This window comes from Staurois parvus, unplaced genomic scaffold (assembly GCF_062004578.1).
Source record: "Staurois parvus isolate SC_StPar_1 unplaced genomic scaffold, SC_StPar_1.0 ptg001110l, whole genome shotgun sequence".
In the NCBI taxonomy this organism is placed as follows: Eukaryota; Metazoa; Chordata; class Amphibia; order Anura; family Ranidae; genus Staurois; species Staurois parvus.
This window is the reverse complement of record NW_028318906.1, coordinates 1,095,483-1,113,590: the sequence shown is the minus strand read 5'-3', so window position 1 is coordinate 1,113,590 and position 18,108 is coordinate 1,095,483. Positions and strand designations below refer to the sequence as shown.

At 40.8% G+C, this 18,108-nt stretch overlaps 1 protein-coding gene across 2 annotated transcripts in view; it reads left to right on the top strand.

The window, feature by feature from the left end:
• LOC149440225 (NACHT, LRR and PYD domains-containing protein 3-like) overlaps positions 1–9,789 on the top strand; it is a 141,104-nt gene extending 131,315 nt beyond the window's left edge. For both annotated transcript variants that reach the window (XM_089658889.1, XM_089658888.1), the window contains exons 9-10: positions 322–501; positions 9,061–9,789. In XM_089658889.1, coding sequence (XP_089515015.1) covers positions 322–501; positions 9,061–9,124 — 244 coding nt within the window. In that variant the 3' untranslated portion in view covers positions 9,125–9,789. The remainder of the gene's footprint in view (positions 1–321; positions 502–9,060) is intronic.
• The last annotated feature ends 8,319 nt before the right edge of the window (positions 9,790–18,108 follow it).

The window sequence follows — 18,108 nt, the reverse complement described above, 5'->3', positions numbered from 1 at the left end:
TAAAAATCCCATTATTTACTATGGTTCACATCTATGTGCTGCAGGTTAGTGTGAAAGGGAAACTATATTGGCTCATTACCACACACATTGCAATGTACCCTGAACAGTGTAAATTCAGACCAACACTTTTCAGATGGGTGACAGCTCACCTAAGTTGTACATTTTACAGGGGAGGTCATCCAATATTACATTAAATAATCTTTTCAATGTCCAAACATTTCATTTTCTAAGACCCCGTCCACTAATTATGCATTGGAATGTTTCTACGTCTGCCATTCACTGGAAAATGATTCCAAACCTGTTTCATATTTCTCCCACCAGGGTTTGTTACTGTAATGCAACATTAGCATGCTATAAGGATCTATGCTCAGTTATCACCAAAAACAAAATTCTGACCACACTGGAGATAACATTGCATCGTGATGAGAAGATGTCGAACTCAGAAGCTGATCATTGTTGTGAGGCTCTCCAGAAAGCTGGTTTCACTGTGGATAGAGACAAGTAAGAACTGTTATATTGGGGGTAACACACATACTAAGCCTTAAAATATGAATAGAAAAATTTACACAACATTGGATGGTGATGAGATGTTGGAAGTGGGACATTGTTGTGATGTCTTCTGACATCAGGGCTGTACTGTAATGAAAATTCAAAGCATTTAGTGACAAACATGCTATACATTCTTATAGAACCCATTGGAGATCTTTGTAGCTAGACAGATAATGAGAGAAATTATTTAGATTTCCTGGCCATGTTGATTCCAAGTTTTTTCATTTGAGATAAACGGATAAGGGAAAGTAGCTCCACCCACAATCTGCAGGATATGCAATATGTGTGTGACATAATGTATTTATATTCTTGAAAGAACATGCATAGACAGAAAATTTGGTAACAGCTAGATTTCCATTTACACATTAAAAGGAAATTAATATTTAGGCGCACCCTGAAAAGCCATCTATTCAGGGAAGCCTACCCCACCCCCTGCTAACTTGCCGACCTCCTCCACTCTTCCTACCACTCCATCCCCCACAGCTATCTCCTCCTGTGCCACCATCCCCTCCCTCCTAGATTGTAAGCTCGAAAGAGCAGGGCCCTCAATCCCCTCATGTTTTGCATTGTATTGTCATTGTTCTGTCACATGTTCTGTCCCCCTTTATAATGTATAGCGCTGAGCAAACTTTTGGCGCTTTATAAATACTGTATAATAATAATAATAATCAAATATAGAATAGAATTGGCAGACTCTCCCTACACAAACTCTATTCCAAAGACCAATGCAAATAGTAGTGTAAAAACATCCTTATGTTAATTGGGCAATTAAGCAATTATTTAATGTCCTAGTAAACAAAGGTTGTAAACACTACAGTTGGCATCAATTGATAGGGTAGGATTTTTTTATCTTAACAACAAGATCACAAGTGTTTGATAAGCCAGTCAGAAACCTTTCAATTGTTTGTCTCTTGTATTAAGTGTATGTAGCGCTCACCCCTGAAGTAGCCACTGGAATTAACGGGCACTTCTCTCCTTAATTCTGTGATGAACCATATACAGGTGAAACTCGAAAAATTTGAATATTGTGCAAAAGTTCATTTATTTCAGTAATGCAACTTAAAAAGTGAAACTAATATATGAGATAGACTCATTACATGCAAAGCAAGATAGTTCAAGCTGTGATTTGTCATAATTGTGATGATTATGGCTTACAGCTCATGAAAACCCCAAATCCACAATCTCAGAAAATGAGAATATTGTGAAAAGGTGCAATATTCTAGGCTCAAAGTGTCCCACTCTAATCAGCTAATTAAGCCATAACACCTGCAAAGGGTTCCTGAGCCTTTAAATGGTCTCTCAGTCTGGTTCAGTAGGAATCACAATCATGGGAAAGTGTCAAGGTCCTACCTTTCTTCAGAGCTTGTGCATCTCCATGAGCTGGCATCCATCTTGGTTTTCTGCAAAGCATGGTGGGAACCTTTATGCCTTCAGGCTTCTGCGGCTCCTCCTCAGAAGGGTGTGGTTGAGCACATTTAAACCTGCTGTCTGCAAGTGTGCTCTGCACTTGTGTCCTGTATGTTGCCCTGTTGCAAGCTCTTGTGTTGTTCCCATTGCTCTTCTGGTAACCGACTCGGCTTGGACAAGACTACTCTCTGCGTTAACCCTTTATCTGACCTCCCGTTGCTGAACCCGGCCCGTGACCTGAGTATTCTTTGCCTACCGTCTAGTACTGTCTGCTCCGTTGTTATTGACCCGGCTTGTCTGACTACTCTACTCGTGTTCCCATCTAGCTCCCACCAGCTGTACGCCATTGGCGGCAGTCGTTATCGCAGCTGGGGTCACTCGGGGGCCGCGACCTGGTCTCAGGCTGCGTCAAGTCCATCCCCACCATCAGGGGCCCTGGTGAAGGGTAGCCTGGGGCTTAGACTCCGCGCCCTGAGGGACTCTGGTCTGTGGGTAGTGGCTGTCGTCAGTCGCAGCGTGACCGTACCATAGGCCTGCCTGCCCGCCCATTCCAGCGTTCCTGCCCTGACAGACTGTTGATCTGACAGTTGTGCAGAAAACCATCATTGACGCCCTCCGTAAGGAGGGAAAGCCTCAAAAGGTAATTGCAAAAGAAGTTGGATGTTCCCAAAGTGCTGTATCAAAGCACATTAATAGAAAGTTATGTCTAAGGGAAAAGTGTGGAAGAAAAAGGTGCACAAGCAGCAGGGATGACCGCAGCCTGGAGAGGATTGTCAGGAAAAGGCCATTCAAAAGTGTTGGGGACTTTCACAAGGAGTGGACTGAGGCTGGAGTCAGTGCATCAAGAGCCACCACACACAGACGGATCCTGGACATGGGCTTCAAATGTCATATTCCTCTTGTCAAGCCACTCCTGAACAACAAACAACGTCAGAAGTGTCTTACCTGGGCTAAAGAAAAACAGACCTGGTCTGTTGCTCCTCTTCCAAAGTCCTCTTTTCTGATGAGAGCAACGTTTGCATCTCATTTGGAAACTAAGGACCCAGAGTATGGAGGAAGAATGGAGAGGCACACACTGCAAGATGCTTGAAGTTCAGTGTGAAATTTCCACAGTCTGTGTTGATTTGGAGAGCTATGTCATCTGCTGGTGTTGGTCCACTGTGATTCATTAAGTCCAGAGTCAATGCAGCCATCTGCCAGGAGATTTTGGAGCTACAAATTTCAACAATTTTGCAAAAACTACACAACATTTCAAATTATACACCCTTTCTTTGAGAAGGTAGACTCAATTTGCACCACCTCTTAACAAATGAGGTGGGTAGGGGGAAATTCCACCAAGGTGTGCTGATGGCCTGGGGAGGACTCAAGTCCTTTGATACGTCTATGGACAGGGTGGACACCTCAGGTGATCTTCGCACAGTAGTTACAGCTTCTTCTGTGCTATTACTGGATAAGTCGTGAGTCTCTGAGGAGGTCGCACCGGTTGCTTAGATCTTGATTCTAGAAGCCATGAGGGACCTTCATCTGCACAATCATCTTCTAGTTGAAGTACAGGTTGAGGGGATTCAATTCTCTCTTCTTCTGGAGAAATAGGGGTTTCTTCTGAGCTGGTTCCAGGGGTGTAATTTATTATTCTGAGTGGGGGTCTCACTGTTCTCTTAACTCTCTGTTCTTTGGGCTCAAGTTTCATCTCTTCACAGGGTTCTTCATCAGGTCCAAGGTGGCTTTCCTCAGAAAATCCTTCTTCAGGTTGAGAGGCATTCTCATCCAGAAGTTCCTCATCCGGTTCAGAGACGGATATAGTCTTCCTCTATTAGCTCTGTGTTTTCCGGTATAAATTCAGGTGAATCGGGCCGAAGCATGTCTGAGTGCTGGTTAGCAGTGGACGTGGATGAAGTGGCATCCATGGACTCATATGGCCACAACCATCCAACCTCCAAATCATCATCACTATCATCTCCTCCAATTGCAGCCTCATCTGATGGAAGAGATTGAGACCTGATGACTGGAACTCGCCTGGAGGAAGATGGTTTGGGTGATGAAGTTCTCACAGGTATTCTGACAGTTTCACTAAGGGGCAGTAGGTGGTTTGATGCCAGGTCTTTAAGGGACCTGTCTTGCCATCAGGCTGGATTTGGTATACAGACAGGCTAGAGAACTGCCTGCAAATGACGTATTGTTGAGAACTCCACCGATCAGCTAATTTATGCTTTCTAGAGGGGCCCAGATTCCATAGCAACACCTTGTCACCTGGCTGTAAATCATGGATCCGAACATTTAGGTCATAATTCTTCCTATACCACTGATCTGTTATCAAAAGCTTCTGGTGCCTTTTCATAGTCTGCCTTCAGGTTCTTTCTGAGCCTATCTACTGTATATGTATATATATTGGATCCACAGCACACCAGTACACTTTGTGGGAAGTTTTATAACAGATTTAATAAGACAGGTAAAACTCTGCAAATAGACTGCAAATTAACTTGGAAAATAGTTAAATGCACTGAATACACAAACCTTCTAGAATTGGCACAATAACATCAATAAACACAATATTCATATATATATATATTCAGTATAGCTATAGATCAGAATTAACCCCCTATAGCAGCAATATGTCCCCCAACTGAACTGAAGTCTCTTTAGGCTCAGTCCCAAATTCACTTGTATACTGTGGGATTGTAACACTGTGTGAGTCTATGTGTTGCACAGGCCTGTTAAGTTAAGTCTCCAGGGTTTAACTCCTTGAAGGGATGATTGTGACGATCGTGGCGTCAGACCCCAGCCCTTCTCACCAAACTCGTGACAGAAGGACTAGCCAATCTAAAACCGCGCTGTCACATGCGTAACAATGCCACGCCCAGCTGCACCCTGCACACAGATTTTCCAGCTAATAGACCACAGTCTGTGTACCGGCAGCCTGGTAGCGATTGTTACTGGGTCAGATTAATTACGCAATTAACCCTTCACACTGCTGCCACCACCTTCTTTTTGTACAGAGAAAGAGGAAACTCGGCAATATTAGCAATAACACTATGATGGTTGAATAATCGTCGGTATACCACTGTCACCACAGGCAGAGATATACCCAAGTTTAAAACACTCTTTAGAGGCAGGAATTCGTAGTTTGCATTAAAGGCATTAGAAACAGTTCAACACTTTCAGAAAGTAAGATTTATTACTAAAAGGTCAAAAGAGTGCAATAAAAATAATTTACAGAAAAAGATGTAGCCAATATACTATATATATAAATACAAGGAACAATAGCATAGCGCAGAGATAACAGAAAGAAGTTTAGGTAGATAAGTACTTGCCAAAAAGCCTTGGGTTAAGCAGCTTCAAGTCTCATGAGCCAAAAGGATGCTTTGATCTCCCACTGTTAGTTTCGATGTTAAAGCAGGGATACCTTCAACTCTCACACCCAGCTCAACTCAGCCTAGCTTTTCTAGCAAATCCACAGGGTGTCTCCCTGGAGCAGTAACCCAATCGTCTCTTTTGGGGAGGGAACTACAGGTGGAGACCTAAGTTATAACCAGAAACTCTCATAGCTTATATTTTGACCCATAACTTTTCCTAGGTCATGTGACATTCCACCCACGGGTAGATTAATATGCAGAATCGTCTGCTAAATGTCTACATATGAAATAAGACATACCTGCTGGGATTGTTAAGGAGATTTTATTTTCTGCTCTCCTGTTGATCTCAGCTAGGGAATGTAATATACCAAACGATTTGTATTAACGTGACCAATATAAAGATATGCCTGGTTTTTATGTAAGTCTGTCATATTCCAAGATATTAAATCATAGGGGAAAATGGATGTTGAATGTGGTGTCTAGTTTTATGCCTTCTCTGGAATGTCTTTGAACTCCCGTGAAGGACTTGGTTTACACTTTTACGATATCCCAGATTGCACAGCTACCAGACAGCTAGGCCCCAGCTCCATTGGGGGTTTTATAGCTCGGAGCTCTCCTACTGTGCCTGGTTTGCCTGTGACCTCTGTTATCACCCAGACCACACGCCACTCAACAGAGAGGGAGGGGGGGATGATTGTAGGAGGAAGCCTGCTTTGGGAGTGAGAGATGGTACAACATGGAAAATTCTTAACAAAATGGAGGACTGTGCCTTCCATTTGCAGGTATTATGGCTTAATTAGCTGATTAGAGTGGGACACTTTGAGCCTAAAATATTGCACCTTTTCACAATATTCTCATTTTCTGAGATTGTGGATTTGGGGTTTTCATGAGCTGTAAGCCATAATCATCACATTTATGACAAATCACGGCTTGAACTATCTTGCTTTGCATGTAATGAGTCTATCTCATATATTAGTTTCACCTTTTAAGTTGCATTACTGAAATAAAATAACTTTTGCATGATATTCTAATTTTTCGAGTTTCACCTGTATAACACCATGTCAATTTAATATGAAGTTGGGCCAGTCCCATCCTATACCTACCTCTCTAGTAAAAAAAATTGGGTCCCTCACAATCCAATAGAAAGAAAATTGTTGAATTCCCCATGTCTTCATGAGTCACCAGAGGAAGGCTGAAGTACAGTATATAAGGAAACAGAGGAAGAGTCTCAAATATGCCATGCCACAGAGAACCTATAAAAATAAACCTACATAAAAGGCCAGAACAGCCCCCTTTGTATAAACATACCCAAGGACATAGGTCTCTCTGTGCTCACTCCACCACACCAAACGCCATCTCCCAAGGCAAACAGGGTAAAAATCAATGTTTTTTTTTACTGCCCATATTTCAGTAAAGAGCCCCAGCTGGGTCTGCTGTCCCCCCATACCCTGCCAGTATGGAGTCGCACCCTACAGGATGTCAAAGTCGGTGTTGTATGTGGAGAGGGGGCTTCTCTTGTTCCTCTTGTCCAACACCACTGATAGTGAAGACAGGGAGTGTGCGGACACAGAGTGGCACAAGGGCCAATGTAGCAGGCAGCACCAGCTGGGGTTTACAGGAAGCAAATGACTGTAGATCACTAGGCGGGAAACCGGGATTTGGAACATGGGGACACTTGCTTGGCAGACAAGAGTGTAGTCAGGACACAAGCCAAAAGATCTTCAACAGTTGGGCAGCGAGGTACAGGAACATCAGGCAGAGACAGAGTCAGGACACAAGCTGGGATCAGTACATAGCTGGGCAGCAAGGTCCAGGACAAAAATGCATGCATCCGGAGTGCGTTTTTGTGGTGTGAACTGGCCCCCAGAGAAAAATAACTTTACTTTCATTAACCACTTGCCGCCCTGCCACTGTAGAAATACGGCGGCAGGGCGGCACTGGCAGGCAACACCACGTTTTAAAATGTGTGTTTTGTAAACAGATAGGGGGCGCGCGCAAGGTGCACCGCCGCCCTATCTGTCCCGCCGATCACTGCCGCGGATGTGAGTCGCCGGGTCACAGCCGGTCCTTACCGGCTGTTTCCCGGTGATCGGCGGCAAACAGTGACAGACAGCACAGCTGCAGTAGCTGTGCTGTCTGTCACTTCCCTGACAGCTCGAGGACGAGCTGATCAAGAAAGAACAGTTTCTCTCTCTCGATCAGCCTTGTCCCGTCCAGCACACACCCCCGCCCCCTAGTGAAACACTCCCCTCACTCAGATAACCCTTCCCTGCAAAATAAAGTTAACCCCTTCCTCCCCAGTGCCATTAGTACAGTGTCAGTGTTTTTTTTTTGCACTGATCACTGTATTAGTGTTTTTGGGGATGTCAGTGACCCCAAGTCAGTACCCCCCAGTGTCAGAATGTCCGCCGCAGTCCCGCAGCCCTGCCATAAGTCACTGATCGCCGCCATTATTAGTATAAAAAAAAAAAAACTAAAAATCCCAGTATCTTTCCCGCCATTTGTAAATGCTATAACTTTCACGTAAACCAATTAATTTACATGTATTTGTTTTTTTTTTTTTTAGCAAAGACATGTCACAGAATGCATTTTGGCAGAAATTTATTACTAAATTTGATTTTTGCATTTTTTTTACTGGACATGTTTTATAGCAAAAAGTCCAAAATATTGTTTTTTTTTCCTCAAAATTGTCAGCCTTTTTTTTTATAGCGCAAAAAATAAAAACCGCACAGGCAATCAAATACCCCCAAAAGAAAGCTCAATTTGTGGGGAAAAAAGGAAGTAAATTTCATTTATGTACCGCATTGCATGACCGCGCAATTGTCCATTAAACTAGCGCAGTGCTGTATAGCAGAAAAATGGCGTAAATTGCAGTATTTATACCATAGTTTGTAGACGCTATAACTTCCACAAAAAGCAATCAATATACACTTATTGGGATTTTTTTTACCAAAAACATGGAGCAGAATACATTTTGGCCTAAAATTATAACCAACTTTGAGTTTACTATATATTTTTTATAGCTGAAAGTAAAAAATATTGTTTTTCTTCAAAATTTTTGGCCTTTTTTTGTTTATAGCGTGAAAAATAAAAAGCGCACAGGTGATCAAATTACACCAAAAGAAAGCTCTATTTGTGTGAAAAAAAGGACGTAAATTTTGTTTGGGTGCAGCATTGCATGACCGCGCAATTATCAGTTGAATTAGTGCAGCGCTGAGTAGCAAAAAGAGGCCTGGTCATTAAGGGGGGTAAATCCTCTGGAGGTCAAGTGGTTAAAAGATACCCCTCCCCTGCCGTCTGTCCTATTTGTCTGTATAACTGAGAAAACAAGATGTGTGTTCTCAGCCTTTATACATAACAGTCCAGCACACCATGCATACTATCTGGTATCCCAATGGCTAGATTAATGTGTGGGCCCTATTCATGGTGGTAGCCCCTCAGCAATAGGTGGGGAATTCACAAGGGGCTCTGTAAATGTGGGCCACTTTTTAAACTCCTGACGTATGAGGACAGAGGGGATAGTTTAGTGTATTTGCTTATTGGAGTCATACAATCTACTTCAGATCTACTCCCAGCATCAGAGGCTGTTACACATCTCACACATTTCCAGGACAACCTTACATTTCCAGTTAGTGTGGATACTGTAAAAATTACCATAATTTCTTATAGACCACAGTGCATGTTCCCCCCTTTTCCATTCATCACAGTACCATTTCCTCATCTAACACTCTTATTTTATTCTTTTATGAAGGGATGGAGAACGCCAGATTCTAATTACATACAGAAGAAAAAATCAGAGCTGTACCATGAGTTAACACAATACACAGATCTTGATAAGAAGACAATGCCCAGAATGGAATTAGATCAGATTAACCTGTTCACGAAACGGATGTTTTATCATTTCCCTTCTTTCATATTCCGTGCTACCCTTGGTTCACATCTATGTGTTTTTTTAGTGTATTTTGGAGAAACACACTACAGTCCATTTAACAAGGTGGATGCAACTGGGAACGAGTGCATTACTTGCTCAAAGAAATAAGGCATGCAGGCCTTTTTTTAAAATACATTTTAATGCTTTTTTTAAAATAATATTTGTTTTTTTAAAATGATTTTTATTGGCACAGGCCGTTTTTATAACAGTTTCACATGTGGTACAATATGATTGGTTGCTAAGATCTATGCCATTGTAACTAACCATAAATCTGACATCTGTCATACATTCAGACAAACCTATTGATTCCCACAATTCCTATATGTTTATTAACAATTATTTATACCAGATTTTGGCTAAAGTTTTACTCAGTTAAAATCCTTATCTACAGACTGTATGATGCCCAAAGTGTTCATCATTAAATCACACTCTTCCTGTTTTGATAAGAATTCGCCATCCCAAGGACAATAACATTTTTACAACTTTGTATGTTTAACCAAACAATTTTATATATGCATATATATATATATATATATATATATATATATATATATATATATATATATATATATATATACACATACAGTTGCAAGAAAAAGTATGTGAACCCCTTGGGATTACGTGGAGTTTTGCATGAATTGGGCATAAAATGTGCTCTGAACGTCATCTAAGTCACAACAATAGAAGAACACAGTCTGCTGAACATAATACTACACAAACATTAGATGTTGTCATGGATTATTTGCACATAACATGTAAACATTCACAGTGCAGGGAGGAAAAAGTATGTGAAACTTTGGACTTAATAACTGGTTGACCCTCCTTTGGCATTAATAACCTCAACCAAACGTTTCCTGTAGTTGCATATCAGACCTGCACAACGATCTGGAGTAATTTTGGACCACTCCTCTTCACAAAACTGTTTCAGTGTAGCAATATTCTTGGGATGTCTGGTGTGAATCGCTCTCTTAAGGTCATGCCACAGCATTTCAATCGGGTTGAGGTCAGGACTCTGACTGGGCCACTCCAGAAGGCGTATTCTGTGCTGTTGCAGCCATTGTTTTGTTGAATTACTTGTATGCTTTGGGTCACTGTCCTGTTGCATCACCCATCCTCTGCGGAGCTTCAGTTGGTGGAAAGATGGTCGTACGTTTTCCTGCAAAATGTCTTGATAAACTCTGGAATTCATTTTCCCATCAATGACAACAATCTGTCCAGGCCCTGAGGCAGCAAAGCAGCCCCAAACCATGATGCTCCCTCCGCCATGTTTCACAGTGGGGATGAGGGTTTGATGTTGGTGTGCTGTGCCTCTTTTTCTCCACACATAGTGTTGTGTGTTCTTCCCAAACAACTCAATCTTGCTTTCATCTGTCCACAGTATATTTTGCCAGTAGTGCTGTGGAACATCCAGGTGCTCTTTTGCAAACTTCAAACGTGCTGCAATCTTCTTTTTGGACAGCAATGGCTTCCTCCGTGGTGTCCTCCCATGTACTCCATTCTTGTTTAATGTTTTCCTTATTGTAGATGTGTCAACAAAAATGTTAGCATGTGCCAGAGATTTCTGTAGGTCTTTAGCTGACACTCTGGGATTCTTCTTTACCTCATGCAGCATTCTGCGCTGTGCTCTTGCAGTCATTTTTACAGGACGACCATGCCTAGGGAGAGTAGCAACAGTGCTAAACTTTCTCCATTTGTAGACAGTCTGTCTTACCGTGGACACATGAACATCAAGGCTTTTGGAGATACTTTTGTAACCCTTTCCAGCTTCATGCAAGTCAACAATTCTTGATCGTAGGTCTTCTGAGAGCTCTGTTCTGCGAGGCATGGTTCACATCAGACAGTGCTTCTTAAAACCAGTAAACCCAAAACAGGTGTGTGTTTTTTAAGGGCAGGACAGCTGTCAGCAACACATCCAATATCATCACACTGATTGGAGTCAAGGTTGGCTCACTCCTGGCTCTAATTAGCTCTGGGAGAAGTCATTAAGCTAGGGCCTCACATACTTTTTCCTCCCTGCACTGTGAATGTTTACATGTTATGTGCAAATAAACCATGGCAACATCTAATGTTTGTGTAGTATTACGTTCAGCAGACTGTGTTCTTCTATTGTTGTGACTTAGGTGACATTCAGAGCACATTTTATGCCCAATTCATGCAAAACTCCACGTAATCCCAAGGGGTTCACATACTTTTTCTTGCAACTGTGTATATATATATATATATATATACATACATACATACATACATACACACACACACACACACACACATATACATACAGAGTTAACTGTTTTATTTTATATTGTGTGTATATATATATATATACACACATATATATATATATATATATATATATATATATATACACACATATATATATATATATATATATATATATATATATATATATATATAAAAAGCACATCTCACAGAAGTGAGTACACCCATCACATTTCTGAAAATATTTTATTATATCTTTTCATGTGACAACACTAAAGAAATGACACTTTGTCACAATGTAAAGTATTGACTGTACAGCTTGTGTAACAGAGTAAAATTGTATAAAAATACTTGTGAGCTAAAATGTGGTATTCCCTTTTTGTTTGTGCAAAAATGAAAATGTGAATAAAAATATTAATCAAATAAACTTATAAAATGTCAATAAAAATAGTAGTGCATCAACACTATACACATAAACTGTGCATAAATAAATTGTATAAATATAACCATATATGTCGTGCTCTACAATGTGCATTCAAATGTCAAAACAATAGAACTATATAACACGATATAAAAAATCATCAATAAACTTAAAAATACAATAAACAAAAAGTGCTGAAAAAAGTGCTTCAAACAATGAAAAACTGTGCAAAGTGCATATAAAATGTACTACAGTCCACTCTGTGCTTGCAGTCTTGTTGGTGCCAAAATATGTGCCGTGGAACACTCTCGGTGTAAAGGAATAGGTGTACGCTCACCTCCTATATTAGCCAAACTAAATGTATGGCCAATAACACTTTTTGTCCTTTTAGGACTAAATGGTATTTTCCAAGTAGAAGACATCAAACGCATAGTGACAGAGCAATGAGGACATTGGACATCTTCATCCTTTATTCCAATTCTCATCCATGGAATTTCTTGGATCTTTTGTGAAAAAAAATACCAAATGTATCTGGTTTTGCAGAAACGCCTTTAGATGGAATGTGTTCACAAACATGTAGACCATAAAGGAAGAAAAATCTCTGAGACCTCATTCACAATGTGCAGAGACGTCAGTATTTTTTGCACACGATCTGCAAGGGCAGAACAAAATCAGTTGTTCTCTATTTGCCCTGTTCACACCACAACACTAGTATCACCTGCAGATTTTTTTCTGTGCAGGAAATGGCAACGTCTATAAAACTCTTATGAAAACTAATGTAAACTGATATCTCTGCAAGTGAAACCTGCACATCAGTTTCCATCAGTTTTCAGGTATGTATGGTGTGAACAAGCCCTGAGTGTTCTCATGATGAAAAAAAAAAGCTATTTGTCAACACCAATGATGGGTTTTGTGACAATTTGTCATTTCCTCAGACACAAGGTGTAACAAATTCTACAACAGGTAAAATATCAAATAGAAAAACATTTAAGAAAAAATAACACATTATAAATAGGTGCAGGATAATTGTAAAAAAGATTCTTTGGCTATTAATGGACCTAAAAGTGCGGATATAAAGTACATGAAATAGATCTGTATATATAGACATGATTTTTCACTTGATGTATACTAGGGTGCATGGGTGTACACAGCCTATGGTACTAGGGTGTGCACCCCAAAGCTCAAACACACATGTATGTATACAGTGAAGGAAATAAGTATTTGATCCCCTGCTGATTTTGAATGTTTGCCCACTCACAAAGAAATGATCAGTCTAAAAATCGAATGGTAGGTGTATTGTAACACAGAGACAGAATAGCAATAAAAATTCAAAAGAAATGCATGTTCATGAGGGAAATAAGTATTTGATCCCCTATCATTCAGCAGGATTTCTGGCTACCAGGTGTCTTTCATACAGGTAACAAGCTGAGATTAGAGGCAGTCTCTTAAAGGGAGTGCTACTAATCACATTACCTGTATAAAAGACACCTGTCCACAGGAGCAATCAAACAATAAGATTCCAAACTCTCCACCATGGCAAAGACCAAAGAGCTGTCCAAAGATGTCAGGGACAAGATTGTAGACCTACACAAGGCTGGACTGGGCTACCAAACTATCGCCAAGCAGCTTGGTGAGAAGGTGACAACAGTTGGTGCAATCATTCGCAAATGGAAGAAACACAAAACAACTGTCAGTCTCCCTAGGTCTGGTGCACCATGCAAGATCTCACCTCGTGAAGTGTCAATGATCATGAGAACAGTGAGGAATCATCCCAGAACTACACGTGAGGATCTTGTCAATGATCTCCAGGCAGCTGGGACCACAATCACCAAGAAAACAATTGGTAACACACTACGCCGACAAGTATTGAAATCCTGCAGTGCCCGCAAGGTCCCTCTGCTCAAGAAAGCACATGTCCAGGTCCATCTGAAGTTTGCCACTGAACACCTGAATGATGCAGAGGAGGACTGGTTGAAAGTGTTGTGGTCAGATGAGACCAAAATTGAGCTCTTTGGCATCAACTCAACTCGCCGTGTTTGGAGGAGGAGGAATGCAGCCTATGACCCCAAGAACACCATCCCAACTGTCAAACATGGTGGTGGAAACATTCTGCTTTGGGGGTGTTTTGCTGCTAAGGGGACAGGACATCTGCACTGCATCAAAAGGGAAGATGGACAGGGCAATGTACCATCCAATCTTGGGTGAGAACCTTCTTCCCTCAGCCAGGGCATTGAAAATGGGTCTTGGATGAGTGTTCCAGCATGACAATGACCCAAAACACACAGCCAAGGCAACAAAGGAGTGGCTCAAGAAGAAGCACATTAAGGTCCTGGAGTGGCCTAGCCAGTCTCCAGACCTTAATCCAATTGAAAATCTGCGGAGGGAGCTGAAAGTTCAAGTTGCCAAACGTCAGCCACCAAACCTTAATGACTTGGAGATGATCTGCCAAGAGGAGTGAGCCAAAATTCCTCCTGAGATGTGTGCAAACCTGGTGGCCAACTACAGGAAACATCTGACATCTGTGATTGCCAACAAGGTATTTGCCACCAAGTACTATGTCATGTTTTGTGAAGGGGATCAAATACTTATTTCCCTCACGAACATGCAAATCAGTGCATAATTTGTTAGACGTGCATTTCTTTTGAATTTTTAATTGTGATTCTGTCTCTCAGTGTTACAATACACCTACCATTCAATTTTTAGACTGATCATTTCTGTGTGAGTGGGCAAATATCCAAAATCAGCAGGGGATCAAATACTTATTTCCTTCACTATATATATATATTGTATTAAAACATAAGTTGTGTCAGTAGAGCACTGGACAGTGTTAGTAGATTTGTTATTTCAGAAGCCCCATTGGGAGGAGAAGCTGCTGGAACTTGCCTGCGTGATGAATGGGAGTAAGGAGATCCTGAGCCGCCACCATCTTGGATTGTGCTTTGATCTGGCCGGAGGGAGAACGCTGTTATTTTCTGGAGTTTCCTCTGCTTTTCTTTTTTTGGTCATGCACCCAAGGGTCACTGGGGTTTCAGCTATTTTCCAGTATACTGCCTTTGGTAGTGTCTGACACACCTCTGCTATGTGTAGGCGCTGTGTGTTCAGGCTGCCACCTCCTTCAAGCGCCAGCTACACCTCCACCTTCTGTGCATTTTTTATATCTTGTTTTGAACTGAATTAGGAATTAGGTTGTTATTGTTCTGTGGTATGCTGACATCTAGTGGCAATTTCAGTCACTGAAACTTGTTTACAATGTGATATTTGTAGCTCCTTCTGTCCTCCCCTCCTGTTTAGTGCTAGTTAGTTTAATCCTAGCTAGACCCCCCCCCCCCCCCACCTCTTCCATGTTCCCTTAGTCAGTGTTAATTATTAACAGAGACAAGGCTTAGGAAAGTTATTGTTTTCTTACACTTCAAAAATACTGGAAAAACATCTTCTGAACTGCAATAAGCTGAAGTAAAATTGTTTTGATTCAACTTCTATGTCTTGTTGGAGAGTTAAACTGCCTGTGGATGGGGAAGTAAGCAGGTGACCATACAGTACTGTCCAGACAGACTGGGTCTAAGGGGGAATGTCAATGCATAAAGTGGCATTGGCAGCACAGTAGCAAAATGGTTAGCACTTCTGCCTGGCAGTACTAGGGTTGTTGGTTCAAATCCCAACCACGGCAGCACCTGCCTGGAATTTGCATGTTCTCCCTGAGCCTACGGGTACCCTGGTTTCCTCCCACACTCCAAAGACATGCTGGTAGATTAATTGGCTCCTGTCTAAATTGGCCCTAGTATGTGTATGTATGAATGTAAGTTAGAAACCTTAGATTGTCCGCCTCTTGAAGTGTTAGGGACTGATGTGAATGTACAATATATATGTAAAGCGCTGCGTAAATTGATGGCGCTATAGAAGTACTGTAATAAATAAAATTTGAAACAGAACATAGATGATAATTTAATATCCCCAAAGTATTTGCAGAAACTGACTTCATTACAAGAATATGACCAAAAATCCCCCTTCCTCACACGAAAATTAATAGTAAAGCATTCTCCCTAACACTAATCCACAACTTTATGATGAAAGCTAGAAATCTTGACCATGAATCTTAACTACGCAAAGTCCAAAAGCAACAAGACCCCTTAAATTACAATATGCATATAGTAACCAAATACAACAGTAAGCATAAAGAAATTAAAAAAAACGCCCAATACACATGGGCATATCTTACTGTAACACGTCTGATGAATCACAGGATTCTCTCTCCCATTCACGGATTGTGTCACATGCTGTGAACACTATGAAACAACTTTTCGCAAAGGAGGAGGAGGTAGCAGGGGTTTGGTCCCCATCAGGGGCTCCTGCAGTGAGATTTCTTCAGGAATGTGGAATATACATCACAGGACATACTTCTTTTCAATTAAGTTAGCCCACTAAAGTTATAGGGAAGATTGTTGTTGGTTAAACTTCAGCTTTAAGAGAAAGCTGCTGTAAGGTGACACTCACCAGCTATAGTTTCTGATCTTGGCATTGGGGCAAGCACTGCACTAACACCCCAAATGTTTAGCATGCTCCATTATTTCCAGTAGGGCCCAAGCCAAAATCCCAAATGCAATAGAAACATAAAAAATCAAATCAAAACCTGTGACACAGATTACTCAATATACCTGTTTGAATGTCCCTGTGGCCTACAATATGTAGCCAGAACTACACCAAAAATCTAGAACCATAATTAGACAGCACGGCAAAACATCCCCAAAGTTTTTTGGACCCTAGCGTATCCAAACATTATACTCTGTTACATGTCAAATGACTTGACACTCAATGTTAATCCTATGAAAAAACAGCTTCTGATAAATGAGATATGCTCAAAGAACTAAAGGCAACAGAGCCTTTCTGGATCTTCACCTTGAAAATACTTCATTCAGAAAGAATAAATGAGACTACAGATTCAACATATTAACTCCATATACCCAACTACTGAGGACACCAAATGTTAGTATCATCAAAGCTTATACTGCCTTGCCTAACACTTTCTGCACAGAATTTTGACTAATCCACCATTTTCATTTACATTATGTTTATCACAACACATGTTTTATACTTGCCCCAAATCTTACTTTATTCTGGCAGTCCATATTTTTACTGGTCTAGCCTTTATTGTGGTCTCTCACATTTAATTCCCTTACAGTCTGTCTGTTTAAATGTGTGCATTTAGTATGGTAAAACAAACTGTGTTGCACTGCTTCAATGTATTAAAAAATGTTTCTATGCCTTTAAGATCAAATTTTCTTACCGAAAATAGTGCTCATGAAAAACAATAATATTTCATATGGGAATCAGATATTAAAATTGTATAAAAGAGAATTCAACAGATGTAACTAAAGTTCCACAGCTGAATGAATAATAACACAAAACAATGTCCTATAGATGTGTAATCATGTAGGTTTTCTGTGTTGTAATAGTGAATCCAGTGTGCCTTCTCCAAAGAAGTAATAAAGCTGCTAACCGGACTCCCAGATCCCAGTACCATGGAGATCTCAGCAAGGTCAGCATTCCCCAGCCACCTACAGGTGGACAAAAGTGACCTTCTATGCACTCAGCATTTCCTCAGACAATGGTTTCTGCATCAACCGATGGGTTTTGCACTGCTCTGGTCATATATGTTCCCCAGCACTTCTGGCCCTTCACTGGTGTCCCATAGATTCATCTTTCATGGGTGGTGAGTAATGGAAACCAAAAAAAATATGCTCCTACTGCAGTATTTATTAATAAAATGTGCATTTATAAAAAATTATTATCCATACCACTAGGTAATGCACAGGATCGGATGGACTAGCAAAATGGATATGTTATAGCATTCCATAATGTGGTTCTGATCCATCTCTGGAGACTATAGTCTTCTTCTACCTTATCAGGAGATGGATCAGAACTGCATTATATTGTAAAGTACTGTGCAAACTACTGGCAATACATAAATCCTATATAATAATTTCAAGGGATAGGATTAAATTTAGGGAAACTTTCACAGGGACAGAAATCTACAAATTGGTTTATGTGCATTAACATACACTATATTGCCAAAAGTATTGGGACACCCCTCCAAATCATTGGATTCAGGTGTCCCATGGCCACAGGTGTATCAAATCAAGCACCTAGGCATGCAGACTGTGTGGTACCGTGATAGGTTGCCACCTGTGCAATAAGTCCATCCGTGAAATTTTCTTGCTACTAAATATTCC